This window comes from Pezoporus wallicus, unplaced genomic scaffold, assembly GCF_028554395.1.
Source record: "Pezoporus wallicus isolate ANWC-B61680 ecotype Strahan unplaced genomic scaffold, APGP_CSIRO_Pwel_v1 contig_8166, whole genome shotgun sequence".
Lineage (NCBI taxonomy): Eukaryota > Metazoa > Chordata > Aves > Psittaciformes > Psittacidae > Pezoporus > Pezoporus wallicus.
The window spans coordinates 785,075-809,384 of record NW_026638114.1 but is presented as its reverse complement, the minus strand read 5'-3'; the positions used below and the strand labels follow the sequence as shown (position 1 = coordinate 809,384).

The following is a 24,310-nucleotide window of genomic DNA, read 5'->3' as shown; positions in this document are numbered from 1 at the left end:
AACAAAGCCCCAAACGACCATAATCATCACTTTTCATATTTATATTTTTGATTTTATTTTTATTTTTTATTAAAAAAAAACCCCACCATTATTAACAATGGATCATTTACTCAGCCAGGGAGAACTCTCATTTCAACCTCGTGAACAAAAGGCAGCACGGTTTAAACCCATAGGCATAAACAGAACCCAGTTAAACAGCGAAAATAAAGAGAAAGGTTCAAACTATAGCTTATAATTATGTAGTTTCCTCAATGTCAATAGAGGGGCTTTTGTTAAAAGCCTTTAAGTCAGAATTCCAGGGGAGACTTTTAAAGCACAAGGGAAGAAGGAAACATGCTCGTTTAAAAAGAATTAAATTAAAATGAAACAACCCACAAAATAAACTCCCAAAACAGGAAAAAGAAATTGCTTGGGGAATGGTTAATTCATTCAGCAAATTTACTTCCTCCAGAGCAATCGCTGGTTGCCCAGCCATGGAGTTGGCCCTGGGTGATGTATTTGAACATACACCAATTCCTGCCAAGTCATCCTGGCCCAAATGGCCCAATTCTGGCATTGGTTTGGAGGGGGTTTTCAGTGAGATTATCCCTGGCTTCCCACTCTGGAAGCCTGGAGTCTGCAGTGGCAGTAGGTACCACTGGGAGCCTGGAAAAGGGGCTTTAATTCAGCCCCTTTCAGTCTCCCCCAGTGAGACAGCACCAAGGTGAGCTCTGAGCATCAATGTGAGCTCCTGAACCAGGGCAGAATGAAGCACCTGCATTGCATGAATGTACCAAGCCCCAAACTGGGTATGTTAAAAACTGCAAATTAGTGACTACCTTATAAAACAAAACCAGGCAAAACCTATCCTCAGTCTGGGAACTTTTTAGGTCAAACCCCAAATAAAAATGGTCTTAAAATATATACATATATATATGGCTTTTCATTTTCCCTATCCATTTCATCAGAAACACAAAGGGTGATATTTGGTTTTTAAGAACGATTCTGTCCTTCTCTTCAGCCGGAGCGGATGGGATGGAGGTGCTGACTGTGGTTGCTCATGACACGGCTCAGAATCGACCTGAGTTCTCCTTCATCCTCGCTAGTAACCGGGAGTAGACGGGTGCTGCCAAGGAGAAGACTGAGTTAGGTGGGATATACACACAGCATCTCCCAGTTCCTGCCCTTCCCTGTGATGCTGCATCTTGCTTGGAGCAAGACAAAGGGATAAACCTCTCTTTAAGGGACAGGGACATAAGGTGGAAATTGGGAACAAGCTAGGGAAGTTGTTTTACCTAGTCGAGGATTCCTCTGAGAAACCTGCATAGGAAGAAAACATAAGGTTTGCATTAACACAACTAATCTCTGATAGGTATAAGAACAGTTTGCATGTTAATATATTTATCCCTAGTTTCCGAAAACTATGGATGGGTGACTCTCTGTTACCGGAAGCTGACATAGATAGTACAATGCCAAGGCTACATTCAGAGCGCACTGCAAAGTGTAGGCTTCCTATTGCAAAACATATTATCTTTTATATAATTAAATCAGGCAAGAAGAGAGGATTGGTCATTCCACGAATGTGGAATTCCGTGCATTCCATGCATACGTTCACTCTCAGCCAAAGTCTGAATGTGCCAATATCTTCCAATCATTATCACCAAAATGTGATTTCAGTAGTTCTACAATGAAAGATTTATTTGCCTTTTACCTTGGATAACGCAGATGCTTGTTTGAAGATTTCTAGTGCGGGATCTGCAGGCTCATCACCTCTTTCTTGCGGCCTGGAAGCTAAGGGTGGAACATAGATAGCATTGAAGTACTCTTCAAAGCACATAGGCTGCTTCCTTCCATCATTTTGTATTGAAAATCTCATAACAGACTAATATACTCACTATACTGAAGCAATCACCGCCCTCCCAAAGCAGCTTTGCTGCAGTGATGTGGCTCTAGATACTTCTACCCGTGGACCTACCCTGTGGCTGCAAGACAGAGTTCACGGCATAAATCACACCATTCGTGGCCATGATATCACTTTCAGCAACGGGCTCCCTGTTGATGTGTATGATGTTGTTTTTCTGGTCAGGAAAAGAAAAACATTTAAAAAGTAGAAAATAAGGAACATTTGCCATCAGTTTCACTTAGAAAGCCCCCTCTTTCTATCCATTCATTTACTGGGTGGCTGCAGGCGTTTTCCTCTTCCAATTAAGAAGAATATAAAATCAAATTATAGCCTGAGCAGTTTGTCCTGGAGGTGCTGGCAGGCTTTGGAGCATGGACTTTCTCCATGTACTGGCTGGGGATGCTGTCCCGTGGCAGCAGAGCACATCCACCAGCTCCCTTGCCACACTAAGAGGGACGGCTGTGGAAATGGCATCAGGAGAGGGCAGAATAGGACTGGACATAGAACAGGTCTAGCACGCAAGTTGGCCAACTCAATGCGCGTGGCAGCACTGCCCTTTCCATTTCATCCTGCGTTTTCTTCCTTATGCACAGCATGGGGCATGGTTATTTATTTTCTGAAGCACATTTTTCAGCTCAGTCGAGGACCCCACATTCTCTTAACGCAGTGCAGAGTTAGTGAAATGAAATTACATATCTAAATAAACCCTGCCGCGCTAAGGGAGCTCATGCAGAGATCATTTTTGTTACGCTAAAAAAGGACGTGCGAGCTGAACAAGCTATTTGTTTAATTTATTTATGCTTTTTCCCCCATGACTCAGGGTTCAATTTATAACAGCTCCTGGAAATCATTCACAGTTGGTCTTCTGGGGAGAAAGCTGAAGCAAACCACATTTCAAGACTGCCAGCTCGCTGAATTGAACACATGGCAATGGGCCCTGAGCTGCAGCCCAGAAAACACTGTTTGGTGGCTCTGCATGCACTAGAAGAGGTTCCCACACCATCCAAATGAGCATAGACAGACTTTGGTCCCTGCCACGGACAGACCATAGCCCTGCTGACCACAGAACCCCATCCAAGGTGACTCACCATGCTGACTTCTAATTTATCTCCCTGCATGGATTTGAGCCTCACAAGGGCACTGACTGCGCCGCTCACCAGGATCTCATCAGCCACATGGAACCTGAGGATGTTGGCGAGCTCCTTGGCATTACCTGGGGGGAGAAAACATTTACATTTGCAAAACAGCATCAGGGCTGGGTTCCCATATTCCGTGTGCTGGAAGGAGATTTCATGGAAAATATCTTAATTTCCTGAAAAGTGCAAGGAAACAATATGAAATTGAAAAGAGCAGGAAGAAGGACCTTGATTAGAGCTGGGTAGAACATTGAGGCCATTCCTGCCTTGGGCAGGTTAGGATCCCAGTGAATCCCGTGTCCAACCTTGGTTCATACCGAGCCTCACACACGAAATCCCTATCTCTTGGTTTTTCAGTCCCTCATTCTCACACAGTGCACAGAATGAACCTGCTTCTGTTGCTGCTTTCACTTCCCAAAGAAATCTGCGGAGGGGAAAAGACCCATCTGAAATAAGGAAGCAGATAGAGCACTCTGGTATTTGGAAATGTCGATGCTTTCGCCAGCACCAGCGTCACTTGGCAATAATCTCCATGGCTGAAACTGCGGGATTCCTGGGTAGGAAGTGGAAAAGTGCAGGAGAAATGTCACCAGTGGCTCACAGATTGCTGGCCTGATCCCCAGCCCACTGAGTCTTTACTCATCTGGCCATGCTTTGAAACAGATTTTAGGAGGATAAGATGCTTCCCCTTCACTATCCATTTTCCATAAGAGGCAAGGATGTGCACAGCCCAGGCCAGCAGCTCTCCTCCATCTTCTCCTTTAGTGGATGCAGCATCAGTGACAAACCCCATATATCAGTGATGGGGAACACCTAGTGCAAAAAGATAGCCTCCAGCTACAAAACCAGAGCAGCTCCTTCAGCAAAGGGGATGCTTTCTTTCAATGCTCATACCCGAACACACTCTGAGTTTTTTTCTCCATTAGTTTCTCTGGGGTGGCCTCAGTGCACACTGCACCTCCTCACCAGCATGATTCACTTCTTCATCAGAAACGTAAGCTAAAGATTTGGGTGAAAAAGCAGCACATCTGAAGCGTCTGCATCTGGGATACCTCAGTCCTGCAGCCATTTACACTAGTTGTGAAGTATTTATGTATTAAGCACTAGACTGGATGTGCAGGGTGGAATCACCAGTTCCTCATCCCTGCACTTAAAAGGATAACCAGCTACCACGGGCAGATGCTTCCCAAATTATGATGTCAATGTTTGGTTGGGCTCTGATGACAAGAAGACATTACACTCACATACCTCACGTTGTTTCCAACCACAGCTGGCTTTCAACATGAGCAAAATAAAAGGTCATGCTGCTTATCCAGAAGAGTATTCCTAAACATTCCCATGCTTTTTCCACACCCAGCCTGCACACCTGTGCATTTCAGGATATTGGTCTTCATCTGTTCTAGACTGGGATATTTGTTATCTTCTCAGGTTCAGACTGGACTTCCTGCTTTGTCCATATGGACAGAGCAACAGCTCCGTCCTTTTCCTGCTTAAATTTCAATCAGTGTAACCGGAGGCTGAACGTGGACCATGTTACCATGTTTCCTATTTGCAAAACTCACTTTTGACACCCTGATGATCCCTGACAGCCTCATTGTCACCTCTTTTATCCCTGAGAGAGGCAGGGACCTCATCAGTTCCCCTAGAAACACCTTAGAGTTACCTTGCTTACACCAGCCAGCACAGCCAAATTAAAGTCATAATAAGTTTGTAGCACACTCTACAAACATGTCTCCCAAGCACAAGGAAAGTATAAACCTGTGTCAGCACTTTGTGTGCTCTCCTGCACATCCTCACCTTTCTGCTGGATATGGCTTACCCAAACCACTTGTGTAGGAAGCCCATGCTTCCAACAGACAGGGTTAGAGAATGAGATATGGCAGAGAAACTTAGGCATTCCTCCCCATATCATGCCAATAACACACAGCAGCTCCTTACTGAAGTGCTCTAAAAACACTCACCCATGAGTTTGTTCAGTTCCCCTTGGGGCATGGCTCGGAAAGCTTCGTTTGTTGGAGCAAACACAGTGAAGGTACCTGGCCTGTTCAGGTTCTCCGTTAGACCTGCAGACTGGATGGCAGCCACCAATGTGCTGCAAAACAAACATACACGAAATGCTTTGCTATAAACTACTTTTGTTGGACTTTGAAAGTTGATTAAGCAGGAAATGAGCCTGTGAGGTCCAGCCAGAACGTCTGAGAAATGGCAAACACAACCTGGGAATGCTGATTCCTTGGGGAGCAAATGGCAATGAGGGGACAGAGAGGTCTGGCCACAGTGGCTTGGATGGGCAGAGGCTCTGGAGCCAGCTTCTTACTGTATTAAGGGGGACCACACATTCTTGGCTCACAACTCATTGAAGGGTTATTTGAAGTCTCACTCCCTGTAATTTAGGGATGAGACCATGGTTTTGGATGCTCTTTCTATGTTAAACAAAATACATATAGTCATGACTACAACCCATAATAAATAGGAACGGCTTTGGCAGTTCTTCTGCTCCTAACTAGCATTTAGGAAGAGCAGAAAGGTCACCTGAAGCGATGGTCTGCCTTGAGAACATCCATCACTGAGCCAGATGGTGGAGTCAGCATTTTGTCCACGCTAAAGAGGGTCCCAAACCTTCCTCGCTTGTCATGGGCAGCAATGCAGGCATTTTCAATGCAAAGGTTCTGCAAAACAAATTGCAGATAAAAAGACTTTATTAGCATATGCTTCAAAAGGGAGATCTTTATGCTTTCCACAGTGCTCAGTTACACTTTTAACATGCTGGCCATAACATTACAGCCATCGAGCATCATGCAGCCGTCATTCAGAGCACCGCAAAATGCAAGAACTCACATTGCGGTACACAAAAACTCTCAGTTCCTTGTCACCCAGAGTCTGCAGCTTCTGTCCGTGGTAAAGATATTTAGAGGAGAGCTGGTCTTTAACAATGTGGTTCAGGAGCAGGTTTTTCATGTTGCTGTCGACAACGGGGAGTCCATCTGCAGAAAAAAGCATGGGAAGAGCCAGTGATTCACTTAAAATGACCATTGAGACACTCAAGTGTTCAATACAGAGTATCACCCACAGTTTTTAATTGTAAAGTGAGATGCCACTGCCTATAGCTGAGGCATTCACAGGAGGATTTGCATACTTGTGCACCGAAACTTGGCTGAAGACTGAGATTTGTGGCCCAAACTGATGGAAGAAAGGGATTTACTCCCCACAGTTTACCTTTGAACACCTCATTCACTGGGGCAAGGAGGGTCACTCGCTCGCTGCCAGTTAGATGAGAACTGAGACCAGCTTGTCTGAAGAAGTCCATGGACTTGGAAACTTCAGATTCTTGTGCCAACTCAAACAGAGTCTTAGCTGCAAAGAAAAGGAGCCCATCGTAACCTTGTGTCAAAGACAACCCACACATCACTGCGAATTATCTACATCCTCCGGATCCAGTATTTCCTTGGCAAAATAGATGAGAGAAAGGCAACAGAGAGATGCAGAGAGGCACCAGTACCTGAGTCTGGGATCAGCAGCTCATTAACAAAATGTACAACGCCGTTGGTTGCCAGGATATCCTTGTTGGCAATGATGGGCTTCCCGTTGAGGGTCAGCTCTTCCCCACTGCAGCCCACGTCCAAGGTGGTTCCTTCCAGAGTCTCCATTGTCAGGCCAGCAATGATAGCCTCAGCACACATGGCTGACTTCAGGATGTGATGGTTCAGCAGGTCTATAAGAGAGGCAAGTGTCTCAGTGAGCTGCAGAAATCAGCTGTGAAATAATGGCACCTTTTAGGGATCCTGTTCTGTACTGTACTGTATGGGGCTCCACTCCAAGAGATGCACAATCATTTTAGACTGTGCTGATTTTAGTTGGGCAGCCTGTGAAATGAAGTGCCTAAAAAGAGTAATTTTCATACATCTTTGCCAGCTTCAAAAGGTTTCCTGTGGTTATTCATGTGGTCATTTGCCAGATTAGATTCCAGTTAGATACCAGTATTCTTGCATCTTGCTGGGTTGATAGAAATGACCATCACTTATAGGAGTGCTAAAGGAAAACTTGGAAAAGGGACTGCTTCAGCCCCCTCCTCCATATCTGGATACCACTCTTGCTGTCACATCTACCCATCTACCATATCTACATCCAAAGCAGTCTGGGCTGTCCAGTTTAAAAAGCTGGAGCCTATTGAACCAGTTTACTGCAGTTGTTGTCAGAATGCATCAAGGAGCCACTCAAATGTTCCTGAGAGGGAATGCAGAACCTAACCCCACTCGTCAGTCTCTCCCTGGGCTCAGTGACAAGCACTTACCCCTCAGGGCTTCTGGGTCCCCCAGGATCCTGTTCAGTGTTTCTCGTGGGATCTTCTCAAAGGCTTCGTTGGTTGGAGCCAGGAGCGTGTACTGGCCTTTGCTTTCCAGCAAGCTGTTGAGGTCAGAAGCAGCCACAGCAGCCTGCAGAGGAATGAGGAGAGGGTAAAACACACTCAGCCAGAACACAAAGGTCAGCAACTTTGTCCAGGGCCAGATTTATTAAGGCTTTCATCATTTCAGAGCACTTATAAAAAAACCTGAATAGCTTCTTTCAGCACTTCGGTCCCTTTATAAATTTGACCTGGCCCATGGTTCTCTTGTGTTCCAGAAATTTGAGTACAAGAGCCCTATTTTGGCAAGACTGAGAGCTAATTCAAATACCCTGATAGGCCTGGAAAGGGTCACAATAAATTCCAGTGAATAATTCAGATCAGAACCCACAGCTGGCTAACCACAAAACCCCTGTGCTTTTAAGTTATCCCTAACTTGGAGAATACCAAGGCACATAAATCAGCACGCATCAAATCCGAGCAGTTAATATTCCCATAGAAGAGTGAGGAGATAGACTCAGCCTACATCACTTTACTGACAGCAATAGCAGGATGACAATTACTGCCATAAAACCCTACTTGTGCTGATATCAAACACTTCCTAAAGCAAAATAAGGTATATTGGCACAAGGATTTCATCAGCAGCTTATTCATAAGACACTGGCAAGCTCTTTGTGACAATTCACCGGGTGGGATGACTGAACATCTTTAAGGAGCCTGGAGCACGTGTGGGATGGACTCACCCGAAGAGTTTCCAGGCTTTCCTCGGTCTCAATGATGTGCTGAATGCTGTTTGTAGTGGTAGCAATGACTTTGTCGATGACATGGACCACTCCGTTGGTGGCATGGTGGTCAGCTTTCAACAGCCTGGCACAGTTCACAGTCACAATCTGCAGAGGGAAAGAGCCACGGGGTGTTATGTGCATTGAAACAAGAAGGTGAAGCAAGCACTGCTGGTTTTCTATTTCAAACACAGCGAGTGCCTTAATACTGAATCAGCAGGAGCACAAATGTGGTGTCCCCCCAGAATACACACAAAGAATGAGAATGCACTATTAAGAATGTTTGGAACATTTGATTGTTAAAGAGCTTTGAAAATAATCAGTGGTTTTGTCTCCACTGAGTCATCAAGACTAAGAAAATATGCAAGAACCAACACTTAGGTAACGTGGGCAACTTCCCTGCAATAGCACTGATGCAACTATTGACTATATATATATATATATAAACTTTTCAAGCTCCTTCTAAAGATGGATCCTAAATTAAGAGCTGCCAACCTGAGCATTACAGAGTCCTGGAGGCCCAAGGACAGCATAGGAGGTACAAAGCAGCAGAAACCCAAGCCTGCTGTGGGTAGGTTTAATGCACGTCTTACCCCATTGGGATAGTGGTGAATCTGGATAGGCAGGTCCTGGTACATCGAGTTAAGCGTTGTCCCGTGTTTCAGATCATCCGTGAGGACTCGTTTGTTCACCATGTGGTAGCGCAGGGCGTTGAGCAGCTCAATGTTAACGTTACTCACTAAGGAATCCAGAGTTTCCTGAAAATGAGAAGAATTCGGGTTTTAGTGCTGGGTGGAATTAAGGCAGTTGTTAGAGAGAGCCAGAAGCTCTCTGGCTGCATCCAGGGTGCTCCCAAGGTGTGTGTGTGTGTGTATTGAGTGATTCATTCACCATCTGTGCACATTAAGAGCTCTAACTTTTGCAGATCTTTTGCCTTACAACAGCAGCCCTGGCACCCTCCTCTTTGGCAGAAAAAGGGATGATGGCAGCAAGCTCCAGTGCGGGATTACTGCATTGAAATGAGCAGTGAGGCGACAAAAGGCATCACTCAGGGCCAAGGACAAATACACCAGAAGACTTTCCCAGCAGCAGCATCCCTACAAGGAGCTCCACTGGTGCAAGTTTGGGTAGAGGCTTGTTGGAGGGGGTAGCCAAAAAGATGCCCCCTCCCTGTCCCAATAGCTGTTCTTACACATCTTGTATAAATTATTAAGAACAACCAGAGGGGTAAAGTAAGAGTCAACAAGAAAAACATAAAAGGGATGGAAAGTCTGTTAACACCATCTCTAATGGTAAGAGGCAGGGAAAGCTAAATGAGGTGATTTCTACATCCACCTGCTGGAGAGCATCCACATCTCTAGTGTTGGGCTCTTTCAGAAACAAAGCTCTGGAGCTGATGGACCCATCAGTGATTCCCATCTTGGAAAATCATAGTCCTTCCTATATCAGGACTGCGTCTGTTCTGCCAGATGCAGGGGCTGGATGCAGGGCCCTGCAAAGCTGGATCTTCACTAGAGAAAGCCAGAGGGAGAGGAGGAAGAAGAGGAATTGTATCTTACAGCAGGCAAGGATGCCCAGGCCTCATTACTTGGGGCAAAAATCGTAAAGCTTCCAGGTCCTTCGATCTCTGGCCTTAGGTTGGAGCGGTCGGAGTAGAGCTGTGTGGTGGCCGACCCAACAACTCCCAGGGTTTCATAGATGTTGGAAAGGGGCAGCGCTGAAAGAAGAGAAGGTTATATTCCCAACACATCATCCATCCCTCCTGCTCTGTGCTGAGCTAAAGGAGAGCTGCTGGTGAGAACACCTGGGGAAATGAAGCACGTCAGGGAACTTGTATCTCTTCATTAATGAGATAATAAATAATCATAGCCTGACAGCTCCAGCCTCAATTACAGCAGAGTAATCCAGGACCTACTGCATCTCTGCAGGTTCAAATGGAGTTAGTCTGGGTTTATAGGGATGTGAATTGAGGCAAGCAATGACTTTCACTGCTTTCACCTAATCCTTGTTTGTACACCGGCTTTTGATGCTCGGAGCTGGCAGCTCGCCGCCGGTCTCGGTCTCCACTGGCCCATCCACACCAGCCCACGTGGTTAAATGGGCAGCGTCAAGGAAGTGTTCAGAAAGCAAAGGCAGAATGTGTCTTTCTTCAATAAACCCAGTGAATTCACCAGTGGTTGACTGTGTTTCCTCCTAAAGGCAATTTTGCTAACCTCATGCTTGCCAAAATAACAATGAGCAGAGATTGGCAGAGGTACTGGCTACTCCATCATTCCTTAGGACTGCAGTTCCAATACAGCTATATAACTTGGAATAAGCAGTTCCCTACGGCCCTCCCATGCTTGATTAAGCTTAATTATAGCCAAGGTTTGAAGTTGTCTGGAACATTTTGCATGCTATGGAGCTGATCTGGCCCTCGGCTGGTGCACTGCCGAGTCCATTTCTGACTTGTCCATGGCAATATTGTGCACAAATGGCAAAGATCAAACCCACTTGAGCAATTTCCTAACATTTCCCCTTACCAGGCAGCTGTATCAGCTTTAGGAGTCTAAAAAGCATCAAACATGCTCTTACCAGCTGGGCAGCCTTTTTCTCCAGGAACTTTTTCATATCCAGGACAGCACTCGTAACTGATTACTCTGGAATAAGAGATGGATACAGCAGATTAATGGATGGCGTCTCACTGCTGTTTCTCTATTTGCTATAGTTCTGCATCCATCCATATTTGGAGATGTTTCTAAGCAAACTCTTCATTAGAAATACAGACTTGGAACAACAGCAAACCATGATTTTTATCTCCTTCAGGGCTGTGTGTTGCCAGTTTCACCACAGAAAAAAGCAGGCACAATTTCTTTTCAATACCACACTTTCCAGGAGAATTCATACAAACAGGGGATGGAAACTGATGCCATGGTTCCAACAGATAACGTTTGCAAGGCACTGCAAGTGCTGGTTCATTTGGGCACATTTCCCACGGGATTCAGGGATTTCCCTGGCTGACAAATCCCGAAAAGGGCCCTGGAGCTGCTGCGAGGGCTGGAGCAGCTCTGCTCTGGAGCCAGGCTGAGAGAGCTGGGCTGGGGCAGCCTGGAGAAGAGAAGGCTCCTGAAGGGGAGACCTGAGAGCAGCTCCAGTGCCTAAAGGGGCTGCAGGAAACCTGGAGAGGAGCTTTGGACAAGGGCCTGCAGGGACAGGGCAAGGGGAATGGCTTTAACCTGCCAGAGTGGAGACTGAGATGAGCTCTTAGGCAGAAGCTCTTCCCTGTGAGGGTGCTGAGGCGCTGGCACAGGGTGCCCAGAGAAGCTGTGGCTGCCCCATCCCTGGCAGTGTTCAAGGCCAGATTGGCTGGAACTGGATGGTCTTTATGGTCCCTTCCAACCCAAACCCTTCTGTGATTCTATGATATTAACAGGGGAATAAAAAACCAGCAAGGAAAGAAATAAATCCAGAAGTTGTCCATTTATTTTTCACAGGGGATTCTTTCTCCTCTTGCTCTTACGCTTGGTGTGAAAGGAGCAAGGCCATCTGATTGATGGGCTAAGCCTGCGAGGGAATAGGTGCTCCTCCCAAAGACAAGTGTTTCCTCTGTGCTCCCGGTTGGATTCGAGACAAGGAGGATGCTGCATTGCCGAGCCTCGGCACACTCACTCACAGAGAAAGGAAAATCCTCAAGCTCCAGATATTTGTCATCATTTTAACACTGTTAACAAACACTGGAAATGCCTGGGGCTTAAGAGGGAATTCTTCAGGGTAATTAAGAGCCAGTAAGTGAAACAAATACCTGCTTTTCTGTGACAGAAGCAAATAAATTCCGTGTCATGGTTTCCTAAGAGAATTACAAAGCAAACCCAGACTGATTGTCTAGACATTATATATTCCATGTGGGAAAGAGTTTGCCTAAAGCAATCCCTTCCTTTGACTACTGGAGATCTTAACACCCTGCTGCTTTGCTCTCCCCAGCCCCCCTGTCTCATGTTCATTAGAAACACACACTTTCTCCCCCCACCACTTCCCTCCCCTACCTCCACTTTTTCTCCCTGGAAACTAACTCCAGTCTAGACAGTTCCCTTGGTTCAGAGCTGTAATCAAAGCCGAAGAGCTGATTAAAGAGAAATCATTCCAAAGTTCAGCATAAATAATTCCGGAGTGCTGACGTAGGCTTTAAAAGGCTTATTTATAGATCGATCTGAGATTAATGAGCTGTGAGGAAGGGGCAGGATGCTGATGCACACAGCGTGGGGCTCACTGGCTCAGGGCTGCCCCAGCAGCCAGGCTCCTGCCAGGGAGGGATGGAAGGACCAGGTGTTCATAGAACCCCAGCCAGGTTTGGGTTGAAGGGACCTTAAAGCTCCTCCAGTTCCAACCCTGCCATGGGCAGGGACACCTTCCACTAGACCAGGTTGCTCCAAGCCCCTGTGTCCAACCTGGCCTTGAACACTGCCAGGGATGGGGCAGCCACAGCTTCTCTGGGCACCCTGTGCCAGCGCCTCAGCACCCTCCCAGGGAAGAACTCAGCGGGTTCATGGGCATCTCCAGCACCACCCCACAAGGGAAGCTAATGGCAAGAAGCACTGAGGCTGGGCATGGGGCCAGCTCCATGCGTGCAGGGGTTCCCTCAAGCCCCCAGTCCGCTTCACCCACTGAAGGTGGCCTACCAGCATCACGCGGTGTGCATTTTGCATGCCAGCATTTTGAGCTGCGTACCAGAAAACTTCTGCAAGGGGCTGGGTGAACACAGAGGTGCTCAGCCGGGTGTCTGCACCTACAAGGAGCCAGAGATGGGGATTGCAAAACAGCTTCAGCTTCAGCCGTTTGCTGTTCCATGGCTGGTGGCTTTGATGGAAGCACAAGGCCACTCAAAGGCACGTGGGCACCATTCAAGGGGCAGCTTGGGGCTGGGCACAGGGCACCCTCACAGATGACTCTGCAGCCCCTCCAGCCCTGGAGAGCAGCAGCACAGCCATAGTGGACTCTGCATCTTGATGCTACTAGACCCTATACATCCACATGGGAGGAAGGCTGCTCCTTTGACATGTTCTCCTCCAGTCTGCTGCCCAGGAGGAGTAGTTCTCTTACATGGCCAGTGACAAACAGCCCATGGGAGAAAACACTGAACACCTTCCCTGCACCTCACCACGGGTTCTGCACGGAAGCCTTTGGAGTGCCAGGTCCATCCCTGTTTCTGGTGTCAGCACTGCAGAGCACTACACTGGGACATGGCAGATGCCACTGATGTAAGTTAAACAAGCAATTGCCTCACACAAAGAGCATTTGTCATCCACTCTGCAATGCCTCTGACCACAGTTTCCTGGCCTCCCCATTGAGTAATTTCGAGTCAAATCCATAGTTTTTCAGCTTCTGGGTTTGAAACATTCTATTTGCTCAATGTCTTTCAGGATCTGGGTGCAGAAGCAAGCTCCCTGGCTTTATTGGTCTTTGTGTCACTGCTGTTGCATTCTTAGGATCTGAAATGAAATCTTAAGTACATTTTTCAAGGCAATAAAAATAAGCTTAGGCATCTATTAGTGAATAAAGATCCATTTGTAATCATTTCCTGTAATAAAATCCATATGTTTTGTGTTTGCAAAGTAAGTGCCAGAGAGTCATTTTTTCTCCGGCAGGAAAGTGCATCAGACAAGAAAAGGGAAGTTAAATTAAAAGTTAAAGAAGAAATGTATTAAGGGTAACTGACTGCCACCAGTTATTCCTCAAAAAATAATCAAACCTGAGATGTATGCAAGCTGCCTTTTCATTCCCAAGACGAAAAAGTGTGTGGGGACATGCTCAATTGCAACCCCAACCCTGGAAGAATGAGCCCGGTGCATAAGGGAGTATGGAAAGCACAGGCACAACGATGAGGATATACTCTAAATAAACTATTTCTTTGGCTTTGAAATAACCAAGAGTGGAAAATTACCTAATTACCCAAACAATCTTGTTTCAGTGCTCATTAAAATCAAAGCAGTGTCAGACTTCTTGCCAACTGTCTTATCTCACTTCATCAGCAATGATAAAAGATGTACAGAACCCCTCTTATCTAATTTCTTCCTCGCCCATGTGAGCCAACACTCCAGCAAAGAGAAGAAAAACAAATTAAAATGAGGCAGATAAAGAGGTAAGAGCCCTCTTCTGAGGCATGAGTGGGAATTTCCATCGTGCACATCCAGCCCCTGCCGAGCGCTCCACCCTTGAGGACCTGAAGATGCTGCAGGAGCTCAGCTTTGCTTTCCTGCCGTACCTCGTCTCCCACTGACCTCCTCCCACACAACCTGTTTGAAACAGTGCTCAGAGGAGGAAAAGGAATCAAAGCAGTCAAAACTGTCTTCCTAGAGCCATGTATCTGCACCTGCACCACACGTCCAACCTAGGGAACCATCAACGCTTTAAGCAAATAAAGAGGATAACAGCCAGGTCAAATGTGAAGTAGGGGAGATGGGTCAAGTGTCTCCTATCCCAGGACTGCTCTTCTCACAGGTGGGATAAACTTCTTAGCAGGAGGAGAGAAATGACCGTGCTTATCCAGCTCCACCATTTTCCCTGGGCTGATGGAGTGGATCCCCCTGCCAATGGGAGGACCAAGCACACAGGAGAGGACTTCTGTCTATAGATCCCAAGCATACTCTGGATCCACCCAGTTATGCAGAGGAACATGCCAAATCCTGACTCTTTCTGGGATTTAAAGGCATCTGGTATTCCCAAAACCTCTCCTAGACCAGCTCAGTCCCACACAATAGGCCAGCTCCAAGGGTTTCTGCTGGGCACCATTAACTGTGTCCACATAGAACTGAGCACAGCACAGCATCAGACCCCTTACACTGGTTTAAGAATCTGACTGCCGTAGCATGACGCGTGTCCTTTATGGCCCAAATGACTCCTGATTGCTTCCATATGCCAGGAGCCCCAGGTCCAGTGGGAGCCATCACCAGCAAAGGTTTGTAATCAGAGCTGTCCCGGGGTCCTCTGGAAAATCTGAGTCAAGGCACGTGCCTTTTGTTCTGCACAAGCACTGCTAAAGGGCAAAGTAGGGCCAGGCTCAAAACTGACTAGGAAGAGAGAAGAAGACAATAACACCCGTTGTGGAGATGATGCAAAGCAAAGAAGAGTGAGCAAATTCCATGTATAATGGGAACATTATCTCATAGGTTAACAGGCAGGTTAATGCTCTGTGCACTTTTCTCTCAGCGATGCATCACTGCATTGGACACTCGGGTAAAAGCAGAGTAAATGAGGTTAGAAGAGATCACCTCATCTCCCCAAATGAAATCATGACATAATGCCAGATGCCACTTGTTCCACCTCTTCCTGGAGATAAGCAGATGAGTATGTCTCTGCCAAATTCAGCTGCACACTTGGGTTACGTGAGGTTAGGTTTTCATATGCTTTGGAGCTGAAGAAATCCATGGCTCGATCGCTTTGCCTTGCAGGGACTACAACAGCAAAGCTATCCCACATCCACAGCTGAGTCATGTTTTCTTTGGAGACCTTCTAAGCTAATCTGTTATCAGAAGAGGCAATGATGATACCATATTGCCAGGCCATAATCTTCCCCATTTTACGTCAAAAAAGCCACTATTCAGCCAAGATGAGAACTTGAACTCTAATCCCATAAATTAGGTCTTCCAAGATTTGGTGGGTTTGAAGAATTAAGGGAAGGGAGTTGGCGTTCTTTTTTACAATATTCTCTCTCCTTTTATCTTTCTTTGGTAAAGACTATTGGACATAAGGGAAACCACTACACATGCCCACTATATGGTCACCCTGCAATGCATCCTTCTGAAGTATAGATCTGTCCTCTTTTAGATGAATTCATGGGTAGCACGATGGAAGGCTGAAAGCTGTGCACAATGTTGACTGCTGTTTTGCCTTCCTCCTCTCTTTACCAACACCAGACCCACAGAATGAATCCCAATGGCCAGACATCACAACTAAACCAATGAAGGCAACCAAAATAAAAGCAATATATCTCACCACAGTTCAAATCACAAGGTCTGCTGCTGACTACAGAAACAGAGTTTATGCAATCTACATAAAGAACTGCCTATTTCTATAGATCTATCTACAATTTACATTGGACCACATTGGAAACACATGAGATGATTTTATGCTCTTTGTTCTTGACCCTGCAGGTCCAGGACCAACCAGCACCCCAGCTCTGATGCCCACATCCAGCACTGTTCAGAGCATCTCTGCACTGACACTGGGCGATGCGGTGGTGCTGAAGTACAGGACAGCAAACGTGTCTGAAAGCCCAGCTTGGCCTCCACTGAGGGGAAAGATTCTGTGCTCCTGACCTATACAGCCTGGCACAGAGTCAGGCATGCACAGCCTTAATTATCTGCTGACTACATCTTTCAAATGAATGTCCCGAGGCTGCTTACACAGATACTTGATGCAGCAGCTACTTGAATATTATTGTTTGCCATTTCAGACGTGGAATTGGCCTGCGAGTCTAATCCATTTTCCTGGTGGAGTCATCAGAGAGTGCTGGCTAAAAGTGACACCTCTTTCCCCTTATTTCTGTATTCCCTTCCAAAGCAAACACACATAGATGAATTTTATGTTCTCTCCAATATCCATCAGCTCTGGGTTGCCTTTCCTCCCCCTCTTTTTTTTTGTTTTAAATCTAGGCAGCATTGAGTATGGAGACAGAGCTAAATACTAGAAAACATCTGGCACACACTTCATTACAGAACAGAGAGCAATTATCAATATATATAGAAAAGCAGAATAAACCATCAGGGTTTATATTTACATGGTACTTCCCATTCTTAACATCTAAGCGCTTTAGGATGATGGTTGCCATTTGAGGAAAACACTAAGATTGCTTAGGGAGTAAAAGGCTAAACCGGTTCCTACGACATACGCACACTAAACCCACGCCGTGGGCTGTGGCATCCCATGTCTGTCACACCATCTGCTTCTCCCAGCCAGCACCCACCTCCACAACGGGCTCGTGTGGGAGACCCTGGCCACCACTCGTGTACTTACGTTGACTTCCCGCAGATCTTCCTTTGGTACCACTGCTTGCAGTTGGTGAAGTATTTCCTGTTCGTGCCAATCAGCTTCTGCACCGCGCACACGTTGGGGCTAAAGGTAAAGACAAAGCAGAAGAGGGTCCTGTAAGCCTCCCTCCTTCCAGTGCTGACCCCCAGCACGGAGCCAGACCCCACTTGACAGTGCACAACAAGCCCTGCTGGGGCTACAAGGGAGGAAACGTAGCTGTAAGATGACTTGCTCAGTTTGAGTGTATAATGACTATCATGAGGTGGATGGAGGAAGCAGGAAAGGAGATCTTCGCTCTGCCAGGGCATCTTTATCTTCACTGAATCCCAAGTTTTTCCCATGTTCCACCTCTCACCAAAATATAAAGAAATTAAGTCAAAAATAACACTTTGGTTAGTATTCACATGGTGAACAGCACTCACAGTTTGGGATCTTAGAATCCCAGCCTGGTTTGTGTTGGAAGGGACCTTAAAGCTCCTCCAGTTCCAACCCCTGCCACAGGCAGGGACCCCTTCCACTGGAGCACCTTGCTCCAAGCCCCTGTGTCCAACCTGGCCTTGAGCACTGCCAGGGATGGGGCAGCCACAGCTTCTCTGGGTACCCTGTGCCAGTGCCTCAGCACTCTCATAATAAAAAGTTATGAAATAATTCAAATCTTTCCAAACCCCCTTATTATTTTATTGCTTAGGATGTGAAAATAGACATTTATCAGCCTAGGGACCAACTTGCACCAAAACCGGAACAGGTGCTTTTGCTCTAGGATAGACTCAGCCAATTCTGGCCGCAGATGCTGAGCTGCTGATAGGAAAATGAGCAGTGGCACTGCCCACTCCTGTTTCAAGACACCAGGTATGACAGCACAGATTGAGAGTGACTCTACCAGCCCATAAAGGACTGAGAGCTCCTTCTCTACCAGAAGAGCAGACGGTTGGCATTATGTGTGTAACTGACCCCACTGGGAGCTAACTCAGCCTTTCGGCTTTCTAAGAAGTGATATCACTGCGAGCAAAGATGTGGTCAAACAGGAGTTGGGAGTTTTCTTGCTGCTGGTTTGGCCAGCACAGCATTTCCCTGCTCAGCCTGGCTTTGTGGTTTATGGCCAGCAGCCCTGGCCATGGACGTAGGCAATGCACAATCAGTGCATGAGATATGATTTCTGGATCTGGGTTGTGAGGCCACTGCCTGCCTCTGTGCTTGAGCCAGAGATGTAGCAAACATCCAAGCAAGCTGAGGATGCTCAGCCCGACTGAGGCTGGATTCCTAACACCAACACAATGCCCCAGTTGAGGCAGTGGCTCCAAAAGTATGCACAGTGTTGGCTGCCAAGGCAGATAGAGGGAAAACAAACAATTAAGCAAAATCCATAAATCACCACTTCGGCCCATCAGAAGTGCTCAACAACTTCAAGGCAGAGTTTTCGTGTGCACAAATGAAACTCTGGATGGGCCTGGAGTAAAGGTCTTCATCTGTTTAGAGCAGCAGCCTCCTGTTTCACACTGAGTTTGACTGGGATGCTGCCCGCCTGCCTACCAGAGTTAACAAGAGCAGAGCTTGCAGCCTGACCACCAAGTCTTCCTGCGACCTGCTTGCTTTTCACCAGCGTCCCAAATTCAGCTCTCTCCAAAGCAGGCCAGCCTGCCCATCATTAGCATGAATTAATGTGAGGGTCTCCTATATGTTGGCTAAGTCCAGCGCCAGTCTCAGCAGGAGCTTGGCTTGCCTTCAATGAGCCTTTGTTGACGTGGCTGCCACAGGGCCCTCAGAGGCAGGATCCGACCCTGCAAAGCCCTGGCACCTTCGTCCTGCCCGAGGGGAAAGGGGAGGTCTGTGGGACCTGGAGGAATTGGGTTCACCACTCCCCTGGTTACTGCCATATCCAGTTAATGGTGGTTTAGTTCCCTTTCTATATATAAGGCAAGGGACTAGGAGAAAGTACTGAAGATAGAAATCACAAAGTTACAAGTTAGAAATCACAAAGCCAAACTTTCAGCTGGTCAGACGGGCCTGGGCTCAGTAAGTTCCACACCAAATCATCTCTTAGAGCCGTCTGTGCTCCCTGACTCAGCCCACCTCGGCTGCCCAGCCCCGCCGTGCCGCAATATGGTTCCAATTATATCCAAATTCCAAGCCTTGCCTTGATTTCAGCGTCTGGCTGACGGCAGTGGACAATCCATCTAATATTCATCTTGACAAGCCTGGCTACTGAAGGACTTGTTTGATCACTTCCCCTGCATCCCTGGCAGCAGCCTGCCAAGAAAACCCTTGTGTCTTCAGGACAGCATCAAACCCAGCGCTGCCCTGCTCCCTCCTCCCTGCCTGGGACTGCAGCTCTGTGGGGCTGCTGCTCTCTCCATGACTTATGGGGGGAAACTTCTTCCCACCAGCATGGAAAATCCCCCTCCAGGGCCGTGTTATCAATGATTCCCGCAGGCAGGCTGTAGTAGCGGCTCCCTGCGGTGCGTGTTCTGGTCTTTTGCCCAGTCGGGCTTAAAATGAATTTGTCAACACTCTCCCCTCTCCTCGTTGGAGTTCATCACCTCTGCCATGCCGTTCCCAGCCAGCCGCGCTGACTCGAGGATAAAACTGCCTATTGTTCCCTTTCAGCTGAAGCCTTCCACTTGGCAGGAGCAGCTGGGAGCTGCTGGAGCCGCGGCTGCCCTTTGGAAGTGGCAGAGAAGGGCAGGATTTACCGTATGGGCCAAGCTACCTGCCGTGACTATGCATGCCCATGAAGCTCCCCAGCATCACACAGTACCCACAAAGCCAGGTGGGTGCTCCTAGGTTTTCATTTTCAAATGTTAATGCTCCTGATACACTTCTCAGCTCCTCCACTGGACTTGAGCTGATTCACTTTAAAGGTTCATTAAGATGTACAAGTTTTGCTGCAGAGCCACCCAACTTGCTCTCAGCTCAATAGGGGCATTGATGGTGTGGGGGGATGCTCGCAGCAGAAAGGGTGGCACATCCCTCCTAAGTTCCCTCCTGTAAGCAAAACAACATGCCTCACATCCCAGGCCTTCTTGGCTGGTTTTGTGTTGCTGTATCTCTTTGGCACATCATTAATCACTGTTTAACATTCAGCTTGGTCTAAATTGCTCTCTCCATCAAAGGGACCAGTGAACGCAGTGCTGCGGTCAGCTACACTGGGTTTATCTCAGCGTAACTTCACTTCGTCTGGAAACTCTGGAATACTAATTCCTTGTGTGTTCCAAATACCTCAGGCACCAGCACTCACCTCTTACCCTGTGACTATTGATTGTACAGGGATTAACAGGCTTCTCTGCAGAGATGAGTGCACTGATTTACACCAGGACTAACTTTCTGAGTCTGAGCAAACTTCTGCCTCGGGGCTATCAGCAGAATTGGGTATTTAGTGAGTTTAAGATCACACAGAGATGAAGACTCACAGCATTTGTGTGTAAGGCACCGTCATCCCTTCATTACCGAGATCTTACAAACAGGCATCGGCTCAGCACTTAATGCACCTCATCAGACACGCAAACAGCACACCCCTGTTCACAACCACTGAGCTGGATCCCTGCCAGAGAACGTGTCAAACTGCAATAGTTAAGTCTTGGGGGGCTTTTTAAAAGCATTTTATGACCCTGCCTTCAGCAAACCATTTAAATGGAAGCTGCAGTTCAATCAATGTCACCCTCCTGCACGACGGAAGCCCGCTGAAAAGTCTGTCATCCCTTCACCTCCCTAATTCCCAGTACATTTTAAACACAGTGAGAAGAACTGTTAACATTGGGTTAGTTTTCTGTCTGTCCATGAAGACTCAAGCTACTCAGTCCATAAGACACCGTCCATCTAGCACGAGAGGTCTACACGCATTTCTGGATATCCCTTGCCTTGGAAGCTTTATGAGTGAATAAGTGATCACTTTCATCCAGAAAACTTCCAAGACTTTTCAAGACATCCATAAAACTTCCCAGACTTTGAGTGGGGGTTCCCCTCAAAGAGGAAGTTGCTGCTTAACTCCACAGAGACACTCCCCTGCCATTGAACCAATTCTCTTGCTATAAATTCATGAAAATGAGAATTCCTGAATCCCTTCCACAAAACGTTTGACCCTTCAAAATCTGGGGATTTTTTTTTTCCCTTTTCCCTTAGCAGGGATATGCTGATAAGGAATCACTGGCGGCTCGATGCAACGTTAAGCATCCCGAGAGAAGAGAGGAAAGTTATCCGTAGAAGAAAGAAGTCACTCGAGGGCGATAGAAGCAATGATCCGAGAGATAAGGGAAGAAAAAGCCGTTCTCGGGGCCGAAAGCACCGTGGCTGCCTCCCCGGGGACCGGGCCGACCTGCCGCTGTCCCGCTCCAGCCCCGGGCTCCGCGGCTCCTCCGCAGCCGCGCAAAGAGCCGACGGCGGCAGCGGGGTCCGTGCAAACGTGGGGAGAAACAATTCCCCCCTCACTGTCCCCTCCTTTCCCCCCCCGGGGATGCGCTTACCCGTGCTGCCGGCCGCGGAGCCGGCTGTGCTGCAGGACCTGCTGGTACGGGGACTTGGCGGCGGCGGCGAGACCCAGGGCCAGCGCCAGCAGCAGCGGCAGGGGCGGGCGCGCCATGGCCGGGAGGCGGCGGGACGGGAACGGGATGGGACGGGACGGGCCGGCGGCGGCCGCTCACCCCGTTAAATGCGGCGGCGGCCGGGGGCGGGGAGCGGCGGCGAGGGGGGGAGCGGAGCCACCGCCCGGCCCGGCGGGAGGGGAGGGGAGGGGAGGGGAAGGGAGAGGAGAGGGGGCCGCCCCCCGGGATGGCGCCCGTCCGTCCATCCATCCATCCGGTCCCCCCCTTCGGGGCTCAGGATGGGGCGGTTGCGCTGACACGCTCCGGGGTCCCCTGGATCTCAGCCCCAGGGTGGGCTCTTGGCTGCCACCCGGCCGTGCCCCACCACTGGTTTGGATGCGACCCCATGGCGGGACCCGCTTAGTGCGCGCTGGGATCGCACCTCACTCCCAGCATCTTCCAGTGCTGGCAGGGATCACACGTGTTGAGAGGTTGCTGGTTGCTTTTAAACCAAGCAAGAGCTGTAAGGGTGCCATCGGCGTGTCCTCGTGGCCGGGTTGCTGTTGTTAACGGCTCTGGGGTGAAGCCTAAGAGGGAGTTTTGGCACAAGCAAGCCCAGTGCTCTGAAAGGTCACAAAGGTGCTTACGGCTGATGGGACAGGCACCAAGGGCCAGCCCTGGCCCTGCAGCCATCCTAAGAGCTCACATGGAAACCTCATTTCCAGCCAAGGGCAGGGAGCAGCGGTGGTGCTTGTAAAGGTGATGGTAGCAGAGAAGTTAGACCCTCACTTGAGGCTCCCACTGTGCTCATCACCACGGGCTTAGAGGAGAGAGCCCTTGCACAAGTCCTGAAGGGGTCAAACTGTGGGCGAAGCACAGCGAACTGAGGTTCCTCATGCAATGCCACGCACAAAGGGGCAGGGGAGATTCCAGTCACCCAGCCCCCAGTCTGTCTAACTTGACTCACCGCCACATCCCACTGTTTGCAATGGATTTACTCTGAGCAGACTGACACCAAAGCTGAAGGGCTCCTTCCTCCCTAAATCCTCCTGGGAAGCAGAAGGGGTCCTTTGTGGCCACTTACCCTTGGGACAGCCTCCTGCACAAACCTCATGTGGCTTCGCAGGCTGGGCAGTGGCCAGAAAGGGCAGCTGCTCTGCAAGGGATGGGAATTAAAACACATCCAGTGAGCAGCCACTGAGCCAAACAGGAGAAGTCTTAAGCAAGAATAAACACTTTGGATTTACAAAGATTTTATTCCCCCCACAGTAAATAAATCTGCTTATTGTAAACAGCGTCAGTGCTTCTCGGGTAGAGTACACAGACCCATTGCTCAGTTGGGTTTCCCTTCCCTAGGAGTGCCTCATTGCTGCCTCCATCTAAGTAGGTGAATCATGAAGCCCTTACCTGCACAGGCTCGCTCATGGCTCCAGCCTAAAAGACAAGAAATAGAGGTTTTAGGTCCTAGCAAGGAAAAGGCAGAGTTTAGAACCCTCTTGGGTATTGCCTAACCCAAGCCTTTCCCACCCGCACCCCTGTAAAACAGAGGTACTTTAGGAGTGCCTCCAGTGCTCCATTTAAACAGAAGGGAGGAGTGATCTGTGCTCTCCCCAGAACACAGTGACTTGGTTCCCTGGCTCCGGATGAAGATTTAGAGCTGTGAAGCCTCATCTGATGGATGTGCATTTTTCCAGGCCACAGTTAGACCCCTTTACCCCAGAAGGGAATGAGCCTTAAAATTCCCTCCTCCTCCACCAGCCAGTAATTATTTTTTTGCCAGGAAAAAGCTTAAAGCTCCTAAAAAGTGAATCAAAAAGAGGAGGGAGATCACAGCAAAGCCATTGTCAACTGCCGGGTCCTCCAAAATCAATAGCCGGTTGTAATCTCTCTGCAAAGAAGAGCAGCAAAGGTCCCACATGGTGCCGTTCGCACAACTGATTTATAGACCTGTAAGCTTCACCCCCAAGGAGCAGGAACCCCAGATCCTCCTCCCAGCAGTACAAGGCTGCCTGTCCTGGGGTGAGCTCCCTGGGATCACCATGTTCCCGTTCTGACCTTCCAAAGCTAGGGTTCACATCATCCAGACACCAAACCCCGCGCTGCAGTCAGCAGAAGTTTGTTGAACCCAAGATGTTGGAAATGAATCTTTGTTTTTCCAAGTGATGTGCTTTCCTGGAGACTTCCAAAGGCAAACAGCGGGTGAGGAGGGGCGAGCTGCTGCGGGGGTTCGGGGCTGAAAACGGGGACACGCTGCTTTTCCTGCCCCGAAAAGCATGGATCCGTTGTGCTGAGATACACAGAGCAAGGCAAAGGCAGGATGGGAAAACCTGCAGTGCATGGCAGGTGGGCAGAGCTGGTGCATTTGCCATTAGGGCAGCTGAGAGCTCAGGAAGAACATCATCTCCCATGGAACATCATCTCCCATGGAAAATCATCTCCCATGGAAAATCATCTCCAGCAAACCCCATGGGCAAATTCACTGTTTTTACCTACCATGCTGGTTTCCTTCCTCCCCATCCCTCCCTCCCACTCCTGCTGCCCCCTCGTTCTTCTCCAGTGCATCCTTATTCATTAATCCCCTCCGGCAGGACTCTCTGTACTGACCCAGCCTTCAATTAGCTTCTGTGGATCTGCTTAAGAGCGGTTCAGCT

General features: G+C 48.3%; 1 protein-coding gene across 1 annotated transcript; it reads right to left on the bottom strand.

Annotated features, from left to right (window-relative positions):
- Positions 1-22: 22 nt before the first annotated feature.
- Positions 23-21,783, bottom strand: TGFBI (transforming growth factor beta induced). Its single transcript, XM_057409439.1, has 17 exons — positions 21,603-21,783; positions 17,131-17,229; positions 10,717-10,781; positions 9,702-9,859; positions 8,736-8,900; positions 8,104-8,250; positions 7,310-7,451; positions 6,518-6,730; positions 6,235-6,372; positions 5,857-6,002; positions 5,551-5,687; positions 4,980-5,110; positions 2,971-3,095; positions 1,955-2,057; positions 1,691-1,770; positions 1,275-1,299; positions 23-1,105 (listed from the first exon to the last, which is right to left on the bottom strand). Exons 1-17 carry the CDS (start codon positions 21,716-21,718, stop codon positions 1,050-1,052), a joined length of 2,046 nt encoding a protein of 681 aa, XP_057265422.1. The 5' UTR covers positions 21,719-21,783; the 3' UTR covers positions 23-1,049.
- Between the last annotated feature and the right edge of the window lie 2,527 nt (positions 21,784-24,310).